The sequence below is a fragment of the Theobroma cacao genome, chromosome 1 (assembly GCF_053813885.1).
Source record: "Theobroma cacao isolate CCN51 chromosome 1, ASM5381388v1, whole genome shotgun sequence".
Classification (NCBI taxonomy): Eukaryota; Viridiplantae; Streptophyta; class Magnoliopsida; order Malvales; family Malvaceae; genus Theobroma; species Theobroma cacao.
This window is the reverse complement of record NC_142639.1, coordinates 27819-45411: the sequence shown is the minus strand read 5'-3', so window position 1 is coordinate 45411 and position 17593 is coordinate 27819. Positions and strand designations below refer to the sequence as shown.

General features: G+C 33.3%; 2 protein-coding genes across 8 annotated transcripts; both read right to left on the bottom strand.

The window, feature by feature from the left end:
- Positions 1–1272: 1272 nt before the first annotated feature.
- On the bottom strand, positions 1273–10352 carry ZWI (kinesin-like calmodulin-binding protein (ZWICHEL)). 4 transcript variants are annotated; one of them, XM_088809447.1, is made up of 25 exons: positions 10334–10352; positions 10127–10209; positions 9551–9769; positions 9292–9364; positions 9014–9145; positions 8692–8930; positions 8262–8595; positions 7284–7383; positions 7022–7203; positions 6829–6944; positions 6553–6655; positions 6289–6441; positions 6047–6193; positions 5481–5681; positions 5187–5351; positions 5000–5104; positions 4731–4871; positions 4445–4639; positions 4154–4280; positions 3775–3977; positions 3471–3653; positions 3067–3162; positions 2700–2897; positions 2238–2509; positions 1273–1697 (listed from the first exon to the last, which is right to left on the bottom strand). In XM_088809447.1, the coding sequence occupies exons 3-25, from the start codon at positions 9706–9708 to the stop codon at positions 1505–1507; spliced, it is 3816 nt and encodes a 1271-aa protein (XP_088665573.1). In that variant the 5' UTR covers positions 9709–9769; positions 10127–10209; positions 10334–10352; the 3' UTR covers positions 1273–1504. The 4 variants fall into 4 exon arrangements, with proteins under 4 accessions (XP_088665573.1, XP_088665570.1, XP_007046414.3 ...); XM_088809444.1 differs by lacking the exon at positions 10334–10352 and having other exon boundaries at positions 10127–10300; XM_007046352.3 differs by lacking the exon at positions 10334–10352 and having other exon boundaries at positions 8268–8595; positions 10127–10300.
- A 1184-nt stretch (positions 10353–11536) lies between these two features.
- On the bottom strand, positions 11537–17127 carry LOC18610616 (Phospholipid/glycerol acyltransferase family protein). 4 transcript variants are annotated; one of them, XM_007046348.3, is made up of 6 exons: positions 16757–17127; positions 15560–15772; positions 15304–15431; positions 14428–14525; positions 12827–12964; positions 11537–12655 (listed from the first exon to the last, which is right to left on the bottom strand). In XM_007046348.3, exons 2-6 carry the CDS (start codon positions 15766–15768, stop codon positions 12371–12373), a joined length of 858 nt encoding a protein of 285 aa, XP_007046410.3. In that variant the 5' UTR covers positions 15769–15772; positions 16757–17127; the 3' UTR covers positions 11537–12370. The 4 variants fall into 4 exon arrangements, with proteins under 4 accessions (XP_007046410.3, XP_007046409.3, XP_017969877.2 ...); XM_007046347.3 differs by having other exon boundaries at positions 14428–14513; positions 16757–17126; XM_018114388.2 differs by lacking the exon at positions 16757–17127 and having other exon boundaries at positions 15556–15768.
- Positions 17128–17593: the final 466 nt, after the last annotated feature.

Sequence of the window (17593 nt, the reverse complement as noted above, 5' to 3'; positions counted from 1 at the left end):
ATTAATCATAATAATATTTAAATTAAATAAATATTAATATTGAAATTATCAATATTTTAAATAAATAATCAAATTTTAATTTTCAAAAATAAAATAAAATAAAATAATTGATCATAATAATATTTAAATTAAATAAATATTAATATTGAAATTATCAATATTTTAAATAAATAATCAAATTTTAATTTTCAAAAATAAAATAAAATAAAATAATTGATCATAATAATATTTAAATTAAATAAAATTTTAATATTTTAAAATATAAATAATTAAATTATAAATAAATATTAATATTGAAATTATCAATTATTAATATTTTAAATAAATAATCAATTTTTAATTTTAAAAAATAAAATAAAATAAAATAATTGGTCATAATAATATTTAAATTAAATAAAATATTAATATTTTAAAATATAAATAATTAAATTATAAATAAATATTAATATTGAAATTATCAATTATTAATATTTTAAATAAATAATCAATTTTTAATTTTAAAAAATAAAATAAAATAAAATAATTGGTCATAATAATATTTAAATTAAATAAAATATTAATATTTTAAAATATAAATAATTAAATTATAAATAAATATTAATATTGAAATTATCAATTATTAATATTTTAAATAAATTATAAATTATTAATATTTTAAAAATAAAATAAAATAAAAATTAATCATAATAATATATAAAAAAATAAAATATTAATATTTAAATTATTAATTATTAATATTTTAATTAAATTCTAGATTATTAATATTTAAAAAATCTAATAACAATAAAATATCATATAAATAATAAAAAGTGTTTTTATTTTTTTGTTTTTTATTTTTTTCTTATTCCAAAATTATTGTTATCAATCAAATACTATAATAAGTCATAATAATTATTTCTGTCTTATTCCCTTTGTCATACCAAACTAAATAATAACTATTTTATTCTATTCTCACTTCATTTTATTTTCATATTTATTTCGTCAATCAATTGTACCATGAAAGTTTTCTCTCTCTCTATATGGTGTCCTGAAATTTGTAAATGGACAAAAAAATCCCCGGTCAATGAATGCAAACCAAAGACCACGCTTTTTATGACAAATAATTTTTATATTAAGAAAAATTGAGAATAATAAGTGTTAAAAATAATATAATTTTTGGACATCCAAAAAACTGACAGTAAAAAATTTTAAGGGGTGTAATACATTGTTTTTCCTCATGGTAAGCACTTCGTTGCTTACACGTAACAAACAGTGTTTACTCCTGCCCACCACTTGTTTTATCCCATTCGTGTATGCATTCATTTAATTAGTAGATAGAAAATATACACAGTACAGTTTTAAATCTTACTCAAGTCGGTTAAAACTTAATGTGAACTGTACCTAAGTACATAGTTGAAATGCTATCAACAAATCCCTTTTAGTCCATCCACAAAGGTCATACTGAATGATTTGATTTGCAAGATCCATCGAGCTCAGTTTCTTGTCAATTCACAAAGCACGGACTCTACATCGAGTGACGACCATCTGCCCCGTCTTTTGTCGTCCGCTCTTCCTGAATTTCTTCATAATCCTCGTCATCACCCCTCCTACCAGCTTGTTCCTTCCAGTATGCAACCCACTTTTTCAATCGAGCCACCTCTTTTGAGCAAATGTTTTTGCTGGGATCATTTACAATGGACCGAACTCTTGATGCATATCTAAATTAGCAAGAAGAGGTTAGAAATAGAACATTATAGGCATAGAAACACAAATAGTGACAAGAATACAGCCAATTCACCAAAGAAAATCAGTTTCTTTAAGCAACATCATCACGGAATTAGTTTGCACAAAACCTTACAATATCCACTACCTACATGCATTTCAAATTAGTTATACATTCATCTCGTATTATTTCAACTTATTTTTCTTAACATACTAGTACTCACACATATCAGACACCTTAAACTAGTAATGAAAATCCGATCCTCCAATTACAAAAAAAATGTACAAAATTTATGTTGAGCACGAATTTCTGTGCAAAAACCTGTATTGAAGATCCAGGAAGAAAAGATGATATTGTATAATATATTGACACTATAATTTATCTTAAAGGTTATTATATCAATTCTATCGAAAACCATATCATATTCTCCCTAATTTTGACTTATGCAGTTGTACGTTAACTACTCACTTTAATATGATAAAAACACTTGAAAACAGAAGTACTTTAATGTAGACAACTTGTATAGAAAACATACATTAGAGAGTTGTACGTCTCATCCAAATTTGATTCAGCTGGAGACACGTTAACAAACATGAGTGTTTTGGCATTACCACCAAGTGAATCACTCATTAACATCGTTAGCTTGTGATTCCTGTAAGGAATATGTTGGCTGCCAGAAGATAAAGCACTAATGACATCCCCAAGTGCTGAAAGTGACTTGTTGATACTCTGAGCTTCCTTGAGTTGATCACCGACAGAACCTGACTTCTTCACTCTCTCAGAACCAGCAAGGTCCACGAAGCTTAGCTGCACATGAGAGCATTAGATTGTCATCTTTTTACAATCATGCAAGTGCAAGATTTTCTTTATCCTTCTTTATTTTTAAAAAAATGTTATTTGTATTAATATCTAAAAACTAAAAACCTTGGCAAGGCACTCAATACTTTGTAAGATTCAAATTTATGCAAAGTCATAATATACTGAAAAATGATTATACCTTTCCCCTTGCAACAGACTGTGTTTGAAGATTGGTACTCTCAATAACAATTGAAAGTATTAGATGAGATCTTGAACTTTCTTCATTCATCTGTGTCCCAGATATGTGTCTTCGTTCTGATCCTCTATGAATAATGCTTTTTAACTCCTCAAAAGTTGATATTCGCATAACTGTTGCATTTTCTACGGCCACCATTCCCTGAATATCACAAACTAAAAGCAAATGAAAACTAGACAAATAAACTAAGCCAGGGAAAATCATCATAGAAAATTCTATAGCAAAAAAATTGTGTAAGCAGTATAAATTCTTCGAGAAGCAATACCGGTGAAGGTACAAGCCACAATCTATCCACTATAAGCAATTATACCTTTGGATCTTTCTTTATATCAAGTTTCAGACGCTTAGCATTCTTTTGTAATAACAAGTCTACAAGTGTATCCTGGTATAACTCCACCATATATGCCTGTCACGTTAATGATGAATGTTAGTAGTTAGTTGATGGGATAAAAAATTTGATTTTCAAACATTTTTAGAAGGAACATTATCAATTTAGTTCAACATGAAAAGATCTTGTCATGTTGAAAAGAATTGTGAGAGAGCAACCTGATAGTTTTGAACCGTTCAATTAAATATAAGATCATGATTCAGATGTAGTCATTCAACATCATAAAAGCAAGTAAAATGGTGTATGCTTTATGCATTTAATGTCCAAATTATTTGGAAAAAGAAACCTGTTATGTATATAAATTATACTATTTTTAAAATAATTACCTTCAATGAAAATGAGAATTTGTTGCTATCTCGCCTTAAAATTTTGAAAAGTTCTGCAATAGCTCGAGGTGTCAATCCAGGATTGCTATCTGATCCATATATTGTAAATGTCTTTCCAGAGCCAGTTTGACCATAAGCAAATATGCAAACATTGTACCCATCTACAGCTGATTGCACCAAGTACTGCATCATAAAAACCAAAAAAGGGAAAAGGTGAAGGAGATACAGTAACCTAAAAACTACAAAATTAAAATCCCACATCAAAGTAAATTTAAAACAAACTACCAAGGTCCATCCAGCTTACCCTCGTATCCCCAAAAACATCTTCTTGGGTGGCATTGTCATCATAGACACGATCATACATGTGTTGTTTTATTTTATCATCCTTCCAGGGATGTTCAACAGTGAATTCATCCAAGCCTGTGAGCACTTTTCTTTCCTTTTCAACCATCTCTTTCTCATTTAAAGGTCTCACACGACAAAAAACTCTAACTTTGCCTTTCATATCTGAAGTTTAAACAATGGTAAATCATGTATTGGTCATTTAAAAGGGAAAAAGATTAAAAAAAAAAACCCTCAACTTGAGCTATGAACTATATGTTATAACAAATACAATATACTAAAACAACTTCAACATGATATTTCCAACAATATATTGAAGAATTTGTCTACTTTATTCCAACCTTCTATTGTATTAAAATAGCGCTTTCTTAAAACTTGTTCTTCCTTATAAAGCACTTCTAACTCAGCAAGTTGAGCCCCTTGCATCTTCAAGATAGCGGCAGTTTGCTCATTCTTTCTATCAATATCCTGACAGGACAATAAAACTTAATAGGTAAAAATGGATTCAACTAATGAATTGTGAGCAACAAGGGCATAAACATTGAAATTCCCTGTAGGATTATGGCAAATTTATATCTAAGTCCCATTCACATACATAGAGGACATACTTCAAAATTTAAAGAGACCAGTACCTCTTTCAATTCCCTCAGTTCCTCTAATTCTTTTAAATTATTCTGCAGTGCAGCAAAATCTGCATTCCTAATTGCAAGAGTCGACTCTGCAACAGCCAACTCTTTGGTAACCCCTTCCAACTTCTTTTCAAGTTCGGAAACTTGCAGCTTTAAGGCTTTGCATTCTTGCTCAAGGCTCTTCTTGAGAATTTTCACCTATATTTTGAGTACCAGTGTGAATCATTAATCTAATTACCATGTAAAATCAGCTACTTGCACAAATATAATTCCAATCTCACTACATCACCTCGTCATCTTTCTTCCTTTCTAGTCCAGAAATCCTCTGTTCCAATATGACCTTCTCATTTGTTAATCTTTTTTTCTTTTCTTCAGCTATATGCAACTCTTCTGTACGAAGTTTCAACTCATCTTGGAGATTCTGCACTGACTGCAAAATAGAACATAGTGCAAAAAGGTTTATCAATTACAATCTAAGCAAACAAATGTCATTATCATATATAAAATCGGAGGATGACATAGAGCGTTACTTAATAGCATCGCATTACGAAGTCCTACCTGATTAATTGTTCCACCTGTGTCCCGTTCAGCGTTGTTCTCTGAAACTAGATTACTTAACTTAGCCAACCTCACTTCCATCGCCTTCTTCTCTAAGAGAGCAGCCTACAATATTCAAATGTAAAAACAGGAAAAGTACAGGGAAAATTGATATAAAGATTAATTTTAAAAGATTAAATATACTAGCCTGAAGAGCAGTATCCTTTTCTTCACATAATGATCTAATTCTATCACGGTCGCACATAACTTCCATTAAGTCTTCCTTCTCTTTCCTCAAGGCATTTTTCAGACACTCCAATTCTTCTTGTGTTTTCAACTGTTGCTTTTGCTTCTCATGCAGTTCACCCAACAACTAGATTCAAGTATGTAACACATTAATTTCAAATGAAGTTTCCAAGACAGAGATATACAATCAGAACTTCAGAAGTCAAAAATGTAATCCGGATTCAATGCGAATCGCCAAATTTCTTTTAAAGCTTACTTGATTGGTGTTCTTTTGAGATTCTTCAACAGCTTTTGATAAATCCTGAACACGTTTCTCATACACTTCTAGACTAGGAGGCTTAAAATTGTTAGAATCATCTCCATTCACAGAGCCATTAGCAACAGACCGAGCTTTTGAGTAACGTCGTAACATGACATCATTTATATGTGTTTGAAGAGCTACACAAATTTCTTCCCCCTGCATAAAATGGAAAACATTCAATTGTCACCAAAAATACAAATGGTAAAGAGATGTTAAAGTTCCACAAACAATGTAACTAGACAATAAAAGCGTAATGAGAGCTAGCACCTCATATTCCACTTCTTTATACATATGGAAGCCCATTGGCTTCTGTAGCTACAAAATGAGAGATACCCATTTTCTATCTTATCACCCCAACCCCACAAGATACAAACCTAAGATCTCCAAGTTTAAGATCTAAAGATTTAACCATTGAAGTGCCCTCTTGAAGACTTGCACCACATGCTCTAGGTCTATGGGCTGAATATAAATTGCATTGTCCAAAAACAAAGGAGGAGGATGATAGAGAGAGTTGTCTAAACCTGTTTAGTTTCAAATTGAAATATGTGAAGAACACCAGCAACTCGCATCTTGAAAAAGACAGCAGTGTTGCTGCTCCCAAATTGCATTATGTCTCTTAATTCAGCTGAATGTAAATACTCCTTGGGAACAGGACGAAAAAAGTGAACCTGCATAAATGAACACATACATTAATCTTTAGCAATTTGGGAGTGAATAGTGAAACAGAAACCATGACCCACACAAACAAAATGTCAAAACTGACCCCACGCTTGTTGATACCCAAAATTATCCGTCCAGGCAGAAGTCCAATTGGATCATCAATTTTGCGAACACTGAAGAAAATTGAATTTCCATACGGAAGTGTTCTCAATATCCGTAGAAATTGTTGTTTTGCGTCATCTTTTGTCAGGTGTTCCTTCATGATTGCCAGATCAAATTATAATCAGAAGAAAATTTTACCACTGCTGCATAAATTTGGAAAACTAAATCAATCAAGAATAAGGAATTTAAAAATTAAAGTTCTCACCATTGAACAGTAACGAGAAAGAATATCCAGCTCCCACTCTCGCCTTGCTCGAGTAATTGCAATTTGTCTAGGAAGGAATCTTTCTAGGAGAGTATTCCAGTCACTAAAATGATATTACGTTATTCAGCAAATTTTCTTAAAGCTCAAATCCCCAAAACCAAAGAATGATTCAGTAATGCTTATGACACCAAAAACAGTAGGAAATGAAACAGTATCATTACATGTATTGGAAGTTCAAATGACTAGACAAAAGGAAGTCTGGATAAGAGAACTTACGTGCACGATTCAGGGCTACCAACAAATCCAATCTCAACCAAGATCTGCAAAGCAGACAACTGTGCAGCATCATCCCTTCCAACAGGATAATTGCCCAAAATATAATCATGTTGTAGCTGCATAAAGTATCAAGTTTAGAAATATATCAATCGTGTTAAAGCTGTTGTATACAAATTCAAACCAGATCACATACTTGAAAATAGGACAGCTGCACAAACATTGGGTCTGTTACCGCTTCATCTGACTCCCGAAATAGCTTCTTTTTAAATATGAGTTTACAGTGTAATATTTCCCCTTTACTTCGATCCTTCGCTGCCTTGAATTCCGCCAGCAAATCGCCAATATATTTATTATCATCTAACCCAATGTATTCCTCTATGTGACAATAAGTGAGCATTAGACAATAGTGTCAGCAAATCTTTATGTAGGAAATAATCAAGAAGTAAAATAGATACCATTCCCTGGATCAGGAGACTTGGAACCAGTAACAACTTTACGGCATTCAAACATGCTGAAGCTAGAATAAGCTGAAAGTTTAATTATACTTGCAAGCTCCTGATGCAAGAAATTGAGACAAAAACAGTCAAAAGAAATGTGTGCTGAAATTGAAGATAACATATACCCACCAATGACATCCAAGCACAAGAAACTTTCTTAATCAAATTTACTTAGCATCTATCAGTGTTGAAGCTTAGCTGATACCATGTTTAGTAAACAGGTTGAAGGCCAAGAATAGAAATTTCTAATTAATTTCTTACTGAAAAATAGTGAGCCAAATTGTAATAGCATTCCAAGGAACAATCTAACAAAAAATTAGAAAAGAACCTCCCAATAAAACATAGAATTTGAGTTTCATATTAAACATTATAGCCTACCAGAGATGATCATATCACGCAGGAACTTAAATGCTGTAAAGGAAAAAATTGGTTAAGCAGTGGATTGAGACTTTAATATAAATGCTAAGTAGGAAAAATGCACGGGAAGCAAGATTTAATAAGTGAACCTCCCATACAACCATGAAGTTCTTACAACTACCCCTTCACTGAACAGATTCAGTTTTCTCAATCTGATGCAGAAATGCAATACAAGACACACACTCCGGATGAATGTACAAGAACAATGAATTTGTCTTTAGCTTGCAAAAACAATTATAAGGAATTCCTTATTCACCAAAATAAAGGGAGAAGGTTTTTTTTTTTTATTCTTTCTCACCAACTGGCTCAAGAAATATTAAATGCTAAAACCTATCAATTTGTCGTGACTTTAAGTAATGTATTCGGATTATGAAAACCAGCTCTATGGCTTTTTAAACATCATAGATAGTTTTGGCCTTTATACACAACAAGTTTTGACTGAAAAAAAGTGATTAATTTATTTTCCTCTAATAAAATTACACCTACACTGATGATACACATAAAGTTGAAAATGCTTACTAGTACCTCTACAGCATCAGACACAGTCGTTGCCATGTCATATGTTATTTCTTCAAAAGTTTCATCCAAGAAAAACACGATAGTTGTTAGCTTTCGACCAGTTAAAATAGCTTCAATCTCTTCACGGGCTGGTATTGTATTACGGGGGCCCGCTTTGACAGAACGCTTCAAAGCATTTAACGTATTTAATGCAAGAGTTTGGACCTCAGAATCGGTGCTTGCACTGTGTGCTACATTGTGAACATACTCAGATAAATATCCACCAATGTCTTTGCTAGGAGGCATGGAGGATGCACATAAATACATCAGCTCCCATGCTTTGATCAAGTTTTGCCTGCATCATCCAAATGAATGAAGATAAGTAGCATGAAGTAAGAGAATAGGAATACATAAAAAGAGAAAGGCATATTCTTAAAAAGGACATGCTTACCTATCAGGATTGTTCCTTGTTTGTTTTGAAATCTGAGCAAAAAATTCATCTCGAAGTTCTGCACGCTTCAAAGTTTGCTTATATAGTTTTGCAACAAGCTCAATCCGTTCATCTAAGCTTAGTGGAGTTACTCGTTCAGATGAATCAACTCCCATATACTTCAAAACTATGTGGAACATTTTTGTAGCTCGGCTCACAAGGTCACTATTGATTTTAAGTAGTGAGGTTGGAATTGGATCCTGTGGATAGTTAATACTTCTAACTTAGATGTTTCAGAGTTTGGTTAACAGAAAAATTATGTTCAAAAAGAGTATATTATTACCTTTTGGAAACACAACATATCCTCAAATGTGAACTTTTCTCGAACTTGAGGGCCTACAGATTTTTTAGAGAAAAAACTACGTTTTCCAGCAGAATTAATCTGTTTCTGCATCATTCTTAAGAATCCCTCCACCTACACAATTGATTGAAAATCAGAATTTCAAGAAGCATTGGTCCAGAAAGAAATATAAACCTGACATGAATTCTGATCATTTTTTCACGCATAATCAACGGCAACTTTGCACAATATCCTTAAAGCTAGAAGGTGCAGTTCCCCACCTGAAATCTATCAATCAAGGGGATTACACCAGCAAGTTCTGCTGGAATTGCCATGGACAATGTAGTTGGTGTACTGCATAAAAGAGAAACAGACTGCAATCAGTTAGAACTTAGAAGTAGAAAATATTTCAGATAAGCAAAGAAATATATACGGGCGTTTCCAACTGATAAATTTCATGCTGAGGAAGTTAGTGAGGCTTGATTGCAATACACAATTTGGTTAATTAATAATAAAGAGGTGCACCTGAGGGGCACTTACGGAGGTGCAAAGTTGGAGCCATCGCTGTCGTAATCGTCTCCATTTGAAATAGAACCAGCGCTGTGTAACGGAGCATCTTCATTTCCAGTGCTAGAGCTAAAGGAAGACCTACTTGCTCTCATGCTTTGGGCCATGGATGGCAGCGTGTCAATGGTCATTTCACGGGAATCTGCCCGATGAAAACCAAGGATGCTCTGCTCCTAAATTATATGTGGACAACTGCAAAAACTCGATATTTGAGTAGAGATTACACAACTCAAGGCCAGCGATAATATTTGCCGAAATCAACTACGGTCTACTGTAAAACGACAAACGGGGAAAAAAGAAAAAACGGGAGATCCACACATAAGAACTGCATATAAATGGGGTGATAATAGGAGAAATCTGCAAACTCCTACTCCACCAACGGCATTGAGCTCTTATAAATATAGCCGAAATCGCGCAATGAAGTCAAGAATCGATCCCACAAATGCATAAAGGGATTGAAAAAAACAACGCTAATTTATAACAAAAAAAAATAGAATCGTTGGAATGATAAAATGGGTGCAATACGGGGAAAGGAAATAACTGGGTTACCTGCCGGTGGCATTGCAACCCAACGAACAGAAAAGCTATTGAGAGATCTATTGATGAGCTGGGCGGGGAGTGAAGAAGGCAGACTAGAAAAATAAAAAACCAAAAAGAGAAAAAAGAGAGACAATGGTGAGAGTCACGAGACTGCTATAAATGGACAACATGATGCATAATTACTTAAAATCTTAAATGGCTTGCGTCCGATATTACATTCGGCCTTAGATCTACTAACAAGTAACAACCACTTTGAATGGGTGTGGAAACAAATGAATTTTCAACTGCCCATATCAAATCAATTCTTCAAAATTCAAATAAACAAATGTTTAAAAACATTTCCACTCCCAAAAAAAAAAACTTAAAAGAATATTACTCCATCAATTCGAAAACATATGAAATCACTCGTCTGCAAACGTCTTATTCATCGTCTAAAATTGCAATACTACCCCTCCCAGTCCCAAGTCAGTCCAAGTCTCACCCCAAAGGCGGGAAGGTGCATTCTGGGACCAGGCCCAGCCACGGGCCCTTAACGCATCATTCTGCACTCGCAAAATTTGGACTTTGCACCTTTCCTAGAGGATCGTACTTTTGGATTTAACTTTTAAGCAACCTTACCTATTTCGTCCATTTCCAATAATATTCTCTTGTGTTTTTTTCACTCATAATTTTATCTTCATTATCAAATTTCAGTGCTTTGCTTTACTTAAATTACGTTATCCTACCTTACTAACTTTCACCCCCTTTTCGCCCGATAAGGATCGTTGTTGGTAGCTCCTTGACTTCAAGGTACACAACAAAAAGATCTCTAGTTGGTTAGTTTTACAGGATTTATTTAGGGGTACATTTTGGTAATTGAAAGCAATCCTCATTTTGGAAGATGAACAGGCATAATTGCATATGCCCCCGTTGATTTACTGCAAAATTATTGAGAAAGTGATTTTAAATGAAATAAAAAATAAAAAGAAGACGAAGATGATTAAATGCACTAGAAAATACTCTACTCTTGTTACTAATGTCCGGATCTTCTTCATCTCGGGACCATAGAAGCATTTCTAAAGGACAAGGGTGGACACGACAAAGAACGCGGAGGTAAACATGGGCTTTGGCATATTGCGTGGGTTGAGGAAGTATACAGTTGAACGGTGAATCTGACAAACAAATAAGCCTCCCTTCGACTCCCATGCTTACACTTGGACGAGAAACACCAAAAGAGTGCGTACAAAATCGAAAGATTCATGGAATTGCAAAATGCTAGCCGGCTATGCCTTACCGGCTCTTGTTGTTCAACTCGCAAAAAATAATAGTAAGAAAATAAAGAAGGATCCTTTATATTGTAAAAGTTGACAACTTTTCGTTCACGAGAAATGCCACTTAGAATGGCTACATCACTTGTCGTCTTGACATATATTATTAATATTTTTCTTTTTAAGTATGTCTTGATATATGCTTTATATACGTAAAGAGTACCATCGACAACCAGCAGCAGAATGAGTCAAGGAAAATGCGTTTATTACCTTCTAAGATAAACACGAAAAAGTTGGAAGCAATCCATAAAAAACCAAACATCATTACATAATAATATAGTAGGTTTTACGCTTCATTTTTTGTCCGCTTGTTTTTTTCCTCTCTCCCATGCAAATTTATTGTCCAATTTCTCAAAAAATCCTATGTTGTCTTGACTAATAAATAATCACATAGTATTCTGATAAATATTTAAGTCATAATATTCACTTTACACTTTGAACAATTAATTAGCAATTCTATCACCATAATACACATATATACCATCCATTCACATCCAATGCTTATACAAAGAAAAATGTTGACCAAAATATAAATCAAATTTAGAGTTTGATTAATCAATCTACTCACACTTATTAAAAATAGTTAAAATATAATTACATTTAATGCACTATTCTTGTAAATTTCAAAAGAATATAATACATTAATGACTACTTTTTCCTTAAATATCACCTTAACCAATAATATTAGAATAACCTTCAAATTCAAAACCGGACTTGAGAATTTTCAAAGGAACGTTTTTGAAACGTCCAAGCTGATAGCACTTGCATAGTTATTAATTCATTTTAAGGTATATGTTTTCAAAACCAAGACTTGAACGTGGTTTCCAGCTAAGTGTGTTTCCTTAATGCAAAACTGGGCGCATGCGAGTGTACTTAAAAAATTAAAACAGAGACTCAATAACCATTTTATTTTTTTATCCTCAACATTAAATAAGGTTTAAATAACCTACTTTAACAAACTTTTACCAGCATTTCGCAAACCCTCCATGGCAGTTTGTATTTGCTCTGAAATAGCTGAGTATAGGCATCTCTGTGCTGCTTCATCCAATCCATATGGGGAGATAATGGGCCATCCTCGATAAGTACATGATAGATCACGAGATATGGAAATCGCCGTCTGCCTCATTCTAGGAATATCGAATTCTAGTGGCTCACCAATGATAATTTTGATATTTTTATTGCATAATGGAAATGGAGGCCTTCTGTCAGGAAAAAATTTTTCTGGCATCACCTGTGCATTATAATTGGAGACACAACGAATGAACCAAAATCAACAAATAGGCCAATCAGAGTAAAACAAAACCCAGGAAATTATTTCTAAGACTTTCACAACCTAAAGTCACTCAGATGAAACTGAATCTGGAAAATGAAGAGAAGAAGCAAAAGCAAAAAGATTTCTAACCTCTTCTAAACCACAATGAACAATGGGAAGAACTATTGGAGTCACATGAGCACGAACAATTAGACTAGCAGTTCCCCATTTTAATCGTCTTATGGGTGCATCTTCTTGTGAAACTTTACCTTCAGGAAATGTATGCAGCTAGCAATTGAAGACGTGAGAAACATTAGGACAGCTTAAAGCCATGAAGTATGAATTTTTGAGAAAATAAATCTCAATACAGCAACATGCACCCGATCATTTGTCTCATTGGTTGATGCATAATCCCCCTGCCTAAAGAGCAGGATTCGAATCCCCCCTCCCCCAATTATATAAAAAAAAAATCTCAATACAGCAACATGGACACTAAATTAAAAACTTTTTAGCCATTCTATCAACAAGTTTAGTGTATTCATGAATGACACAACAAAAAGCCCAAGCATTTATCAATCTGTTAGGAGTTTGCCATTCTTAAACATGGATTAATTAAGGGATGCTGACAGCAAAGTCACATAAGGGAGTGTACAGCACATTTAAAAAACTTGCCTACAAAAAATCCAAGAGTTCACAACATCATCCAAGTTCAAACGATGCACTGGAACCCAAAACTTCAACCACAATATGTAAGCTATCCAATATACTACATTCAATCACCAAGGACATTTAAAAAACTCACCTACAAAAAAGCCCATGCATGTATCAATCTGTCACGTGTTTGCCATTCTTAAACATGGATTAATTCAGGCATAAGACAGTGTACAGAACATTTAAAAAACTGGCCTACAAAAAATCCAAGAGACAACATCATCCAGGTTTGAACCGGACATTAGAACCCAAAAACTTTAACCACAACATGTAAGCTATCCAATATATTACATTAAATCATCAAGGATTGCTTCAGATGTTTTAGATGTGAAATAATATTTTTTATTGTCCAACAGGCTCTACTACCCCAATACTAGTTCGGAATTATAGGCAATAAGCTACCAACTTATTAGCACTCATATACCTTTTCAAATAATTCTCCTTCACTTAAAACTACAGTGGCTGTCCTGTGGCAAGAGATGGACTAAAAAAACAAATAGGTAGCAGATGAAAATTGAATGCCAGAAAATGCAAGGTACAACCTTAACAACTGGTTTATGGAGCTACCACGTCTGGAAAACCAAACCCAACATTTTGAAGACAATGCAAAGAAAGAGAAACAAGGACCACTTGTATCTCAACTAAATAAAATTATTCATCACTTGAAATTATATTCATTCTCTATGGTTTCGGTTCCTTTAATGTTCATTTTTTCCTTGAGAGTAAGGCTGTATATCTTTTTCGGTCTCTACTATTGAAGAGCTTGAAAGAAGAAGTGAAGGAATGAAAGAAGAATTATAAAAATGAAACTGGTAATGCGACTGTTCTCACCAACAAACCTATATAGCTGAAATTCTAAAGAGAGGCTCCATGACTGAGTAGGCATCAATGTTAACCTGATTGACTTGTCCAGGATGAACAAAAGCAACAAGACATTACAAAACATGTTTAAATACAGCTCAGAAGAACCCAACAGTCTCAGGATATAAAAGCTCTATCCGAAAGTTCTAAGTAAAGATAGTATAAATTTAGGTGAATACCCAGGCTCCATTGTTTAAGCACTCAAGGGCTTCATTCATGTGTTCCTGATAAATTCCGGCACCCCTTGTAATAGGTATGCATTTACCTGCACAATTTACTATTTCAGAGACAAATCTTAGTTTAAACTATTTGCTCTCTTAAAAACCAAATCAAGCTCACATAAGATTTCTTCTAGGTATAAAGAAGGTCATACAAGAAGTACATCAGTAAGTAATGACAAAATTCACAATTCAAAAGGCATTTCTTATAATACCTTATAGTAATTGTTATATGTGAAAGCATGGCTGTTAAGGATAGTCAGTCTATAAACTTGTGGAGCAGGGGCTAGAACTAGTTATACCATTAGCAAGATCAAACCCATCAGGGAATCAATTAAACCCACAGATTTTGACCAAAGCCTGTGATAAATTACTAGGTTTGACCAACTATGAATTTTTTGCTCGATTAAACTACAATAAATTATTTCATCTAGAGTTGCTGCTTCGCTTACTAACTTATGCGGTAATTACACAAAGGGTGCCTCAAGATAAGGTCAATTTTCAATATGGTATCCAAGCTATAAAAATGTTCAATGTACCACTTTAACTATAAAATCTTTGTCTGTTTTCTCAATTAACTAAACTAAGACTGGCACCTTATGCTGGTGAGGGCTAAGGTATCTTAAATCCTTGAAAGGTAATTGTTCCAAACTAAATAACAGTGTTGAAAATAAGATGGTTGGTTATATGTGAATCCAATAAATACTGTTAAGTCAATTCAAAGCTAATAATAGAATGAAACTCATAAGCTAATGAAATATTAAATCAAAAAGTATTTCTTTGAGAGAGAGAGAAGTTGAAGGGTGATCATAAAGATGGGAAAGAGAAATGGCATACCAAGTCTAAAAAAATAAGTAAGGAGAAAATTTTTGAAACAAATGTCTTCTGCAGCAAGTACCCAGCGAGCCAATTTTGCATCCAAGGAGGGGAAACCCTTGAATCCCCAAAGAAGTGGATCATCCAAGCTGCAAAGCAACCAAATGTGATTGTTAACACCGAGTAAGTGCAATCACATATAATTTATTTTGTAATTAACAAAGAATCAAGTAAAGAAGAAAGCGAGAAAGAAAAAGGATTTAAGAGGTCTACCCACGTAGACATGTGATTGCTAACGGTGAGAAGTGGTATGCCAGGCGGTCGAGAGCGGACAAGACGAATGAGGGTTTCGGCATTGTGAATGGAGGAGGTGTTGAGAAGAGAGGTTACTGCCTTTGCGAACGACCCCACCGCCAAGAACACTATCTTCCTTGGTATTCCTCCCATGTGCTTCTCCCTGGCTGCCCATTCCATTTTCCTTCCCATTTCACTACATTAAATTTTGTAAGTGTTGATACAAAATTAAAGTCTCTATTTGATTTAAAATTTAAATAAATTTTAAAAAAAATACTACTAAGTAGTGTAATTTAGAACCGGTTTAGGAAAACTTTAGCCAGTTTTAGGTTTCTGAACAGGGTTTTAAATTTTGTAAACCGATTTAAGGGTTCTAAAAACCGACTTTAGGTTTGTTGAACTGGTTCAAAGGTTCTTGAACCATTTTCGAAGTTTACTTAATCGATTCAAGGTTTTCACATTGACTTTAAAATTTGTTGAATCGATTTTAAGTTTTTGCGAACAGGTGCTAGAAACTCCAAATCGGTTTTAGGGTTAACAAAACCAGTTTAGGTTTCTCGGTTTCAAGATGATGAAACTGATTTAAGGTGACTTCTATTTCGTCCAGTTTTATCTATTTGTGTACGTTTTTCATAAATTTTTCTGCGTCACTACTTGCTAGTTGGCCGTTACTACTGTAAATGGACGACCATGTAAAGCATAAGTGATGTGGTATAATTGAGGATGATTATGTGACCGGTCAAAATCTATAAGATAGATTAAAATTTCCCTAAACAAGTGTGATAATGACACCTGTCAGTGTTTTGTATTTCTAATAACTGCTTTCCCAATATTTCTTGACTCCAACTCATCCCCTTCACACAATCTTCGCAAGGAAGCAAAGTAAAAACCACTCCAAAAAGAAAAAGGTATTTAGCTCCCAATAACACATAATCCTAGAATCTATCAAATCCCTTTAAAATCAGCAATAATAAACACCCATAAAAAATAAATCTAACACCTTTTGGACAAATTAAAAACACCCAGATCAAAAAACATGCTATATACCCTAAACCCCAATTCCAGATTTAATTCAGCATATATTACTTATGCTTCAGATTATTGCAGAAGAAAGTAACATGAATGCATAAACAATACAAACAAAACTAAAATTAAATGAGAATTATTGAATTAAAAATACCTGATTTAATAATTATTAGACGGAGAAAGAAAAATATGTTTTTTTTTGGAGACAGAGAGATAGAGGTGGGTGATACGGACAAAATAGATTTCGAGGTATTATATAGTTTTAAGACTGAAAGAGACCTTGCACCCCGTGAAGAAGAACGGTGGCTAGGCTTATTTAGAAAGAGAGGAACTGTAGGCAGAAGGAACGGGAAGAGAAGAAAGAGGAAAAAGAAGGAAAGAGGGAGCCATCGGCGGAAAGGCCTAGTAGGGCAAAGGCGACGACGCCGGCGCCGGCAACGGAGTGGTTGGCTGCCAGCGTTGATGGGAGAAGAGGAGGAGAGCAAAAATGAAGAAAAGAGGAAGGTTTTGAATGCTAAGCTTAGCTTAAGATTTTATCCGATGACCAAAACTACGTCGTTTTGTTGGATACAAAGGAAAAGGAGAGTTCACCGTAGCCCAACAAGATGTTTCAAGCTTTGTAGATTTGGGTCAAATCTAACAACAATAAAGTTTTTTCCTAACCCATTGTTTTACCGCTTAACTATTTATTTTATTTATGTAATTTATTATTTTTTATTCATGAATTCAGCTTATGAAATTACTTTAAAAAAAGAATAAAAATAAATAATAAAATAATAAATTGAATTAAATTGTCAATCACTCACCAAAATTCTAAATAATTATAAAAGCAAAGGATAAAACAGTAGTATTTAAAATTGAAGATAATTTACAAAATTTTATCACAAACCCTTAAAAAATTTTAATAAGTACAATTAATACTCATATCTGAATTAACAAAGCATAATTATATAAATATTAGCATATATTAAATATAAAAAAACCAAAATTT

Bases quoted from the DNA above. Each gene is read 5' to 3' on its own strand.
- ZWI (XM_088809447.1), bottom strand. From the start codon at position 9,708: ATGACCATTGACACGCTGCCATCCATGGCCCAAAGCATGAGAGCAAGT. The intron at 8,931-9,013 runs GTAATAATATAC...AACTATCCACAG, and splicing joins ATATGTTGTGTTTCCAAAAG to GATCCAATTCCAACCTCACT. The intron at 5,352-5,480 runs GTAAGCTTTAAA...ACTTGAATCTAG, and splicing joins CTCAAAAGAACACCAATCAA to TTGTTGGGTGAACTGCATGA.
- LOC18610616 (XM_007046348.3), bottom strand. From the start codon at position 15,768: ATGGGAAGGAAAATGGAATGGGCAGCCAGGGAGAAGCACATGGGAGGA. The intron at 12,965-14,427 runs GTATTCACCTAA...TTCAATTGCTAG, and splicing joins GCTTAAACAATGGAGCCTGG to CTGCATACATTTCCTGAAGG. The intron at 12,656-12,826 runs GTTAGAAATCTT...TATAATGCACAG, and splicing joins TTCATTGTGGTTTAGAAGAG to GTGATGCCAGAAAAATTTTT.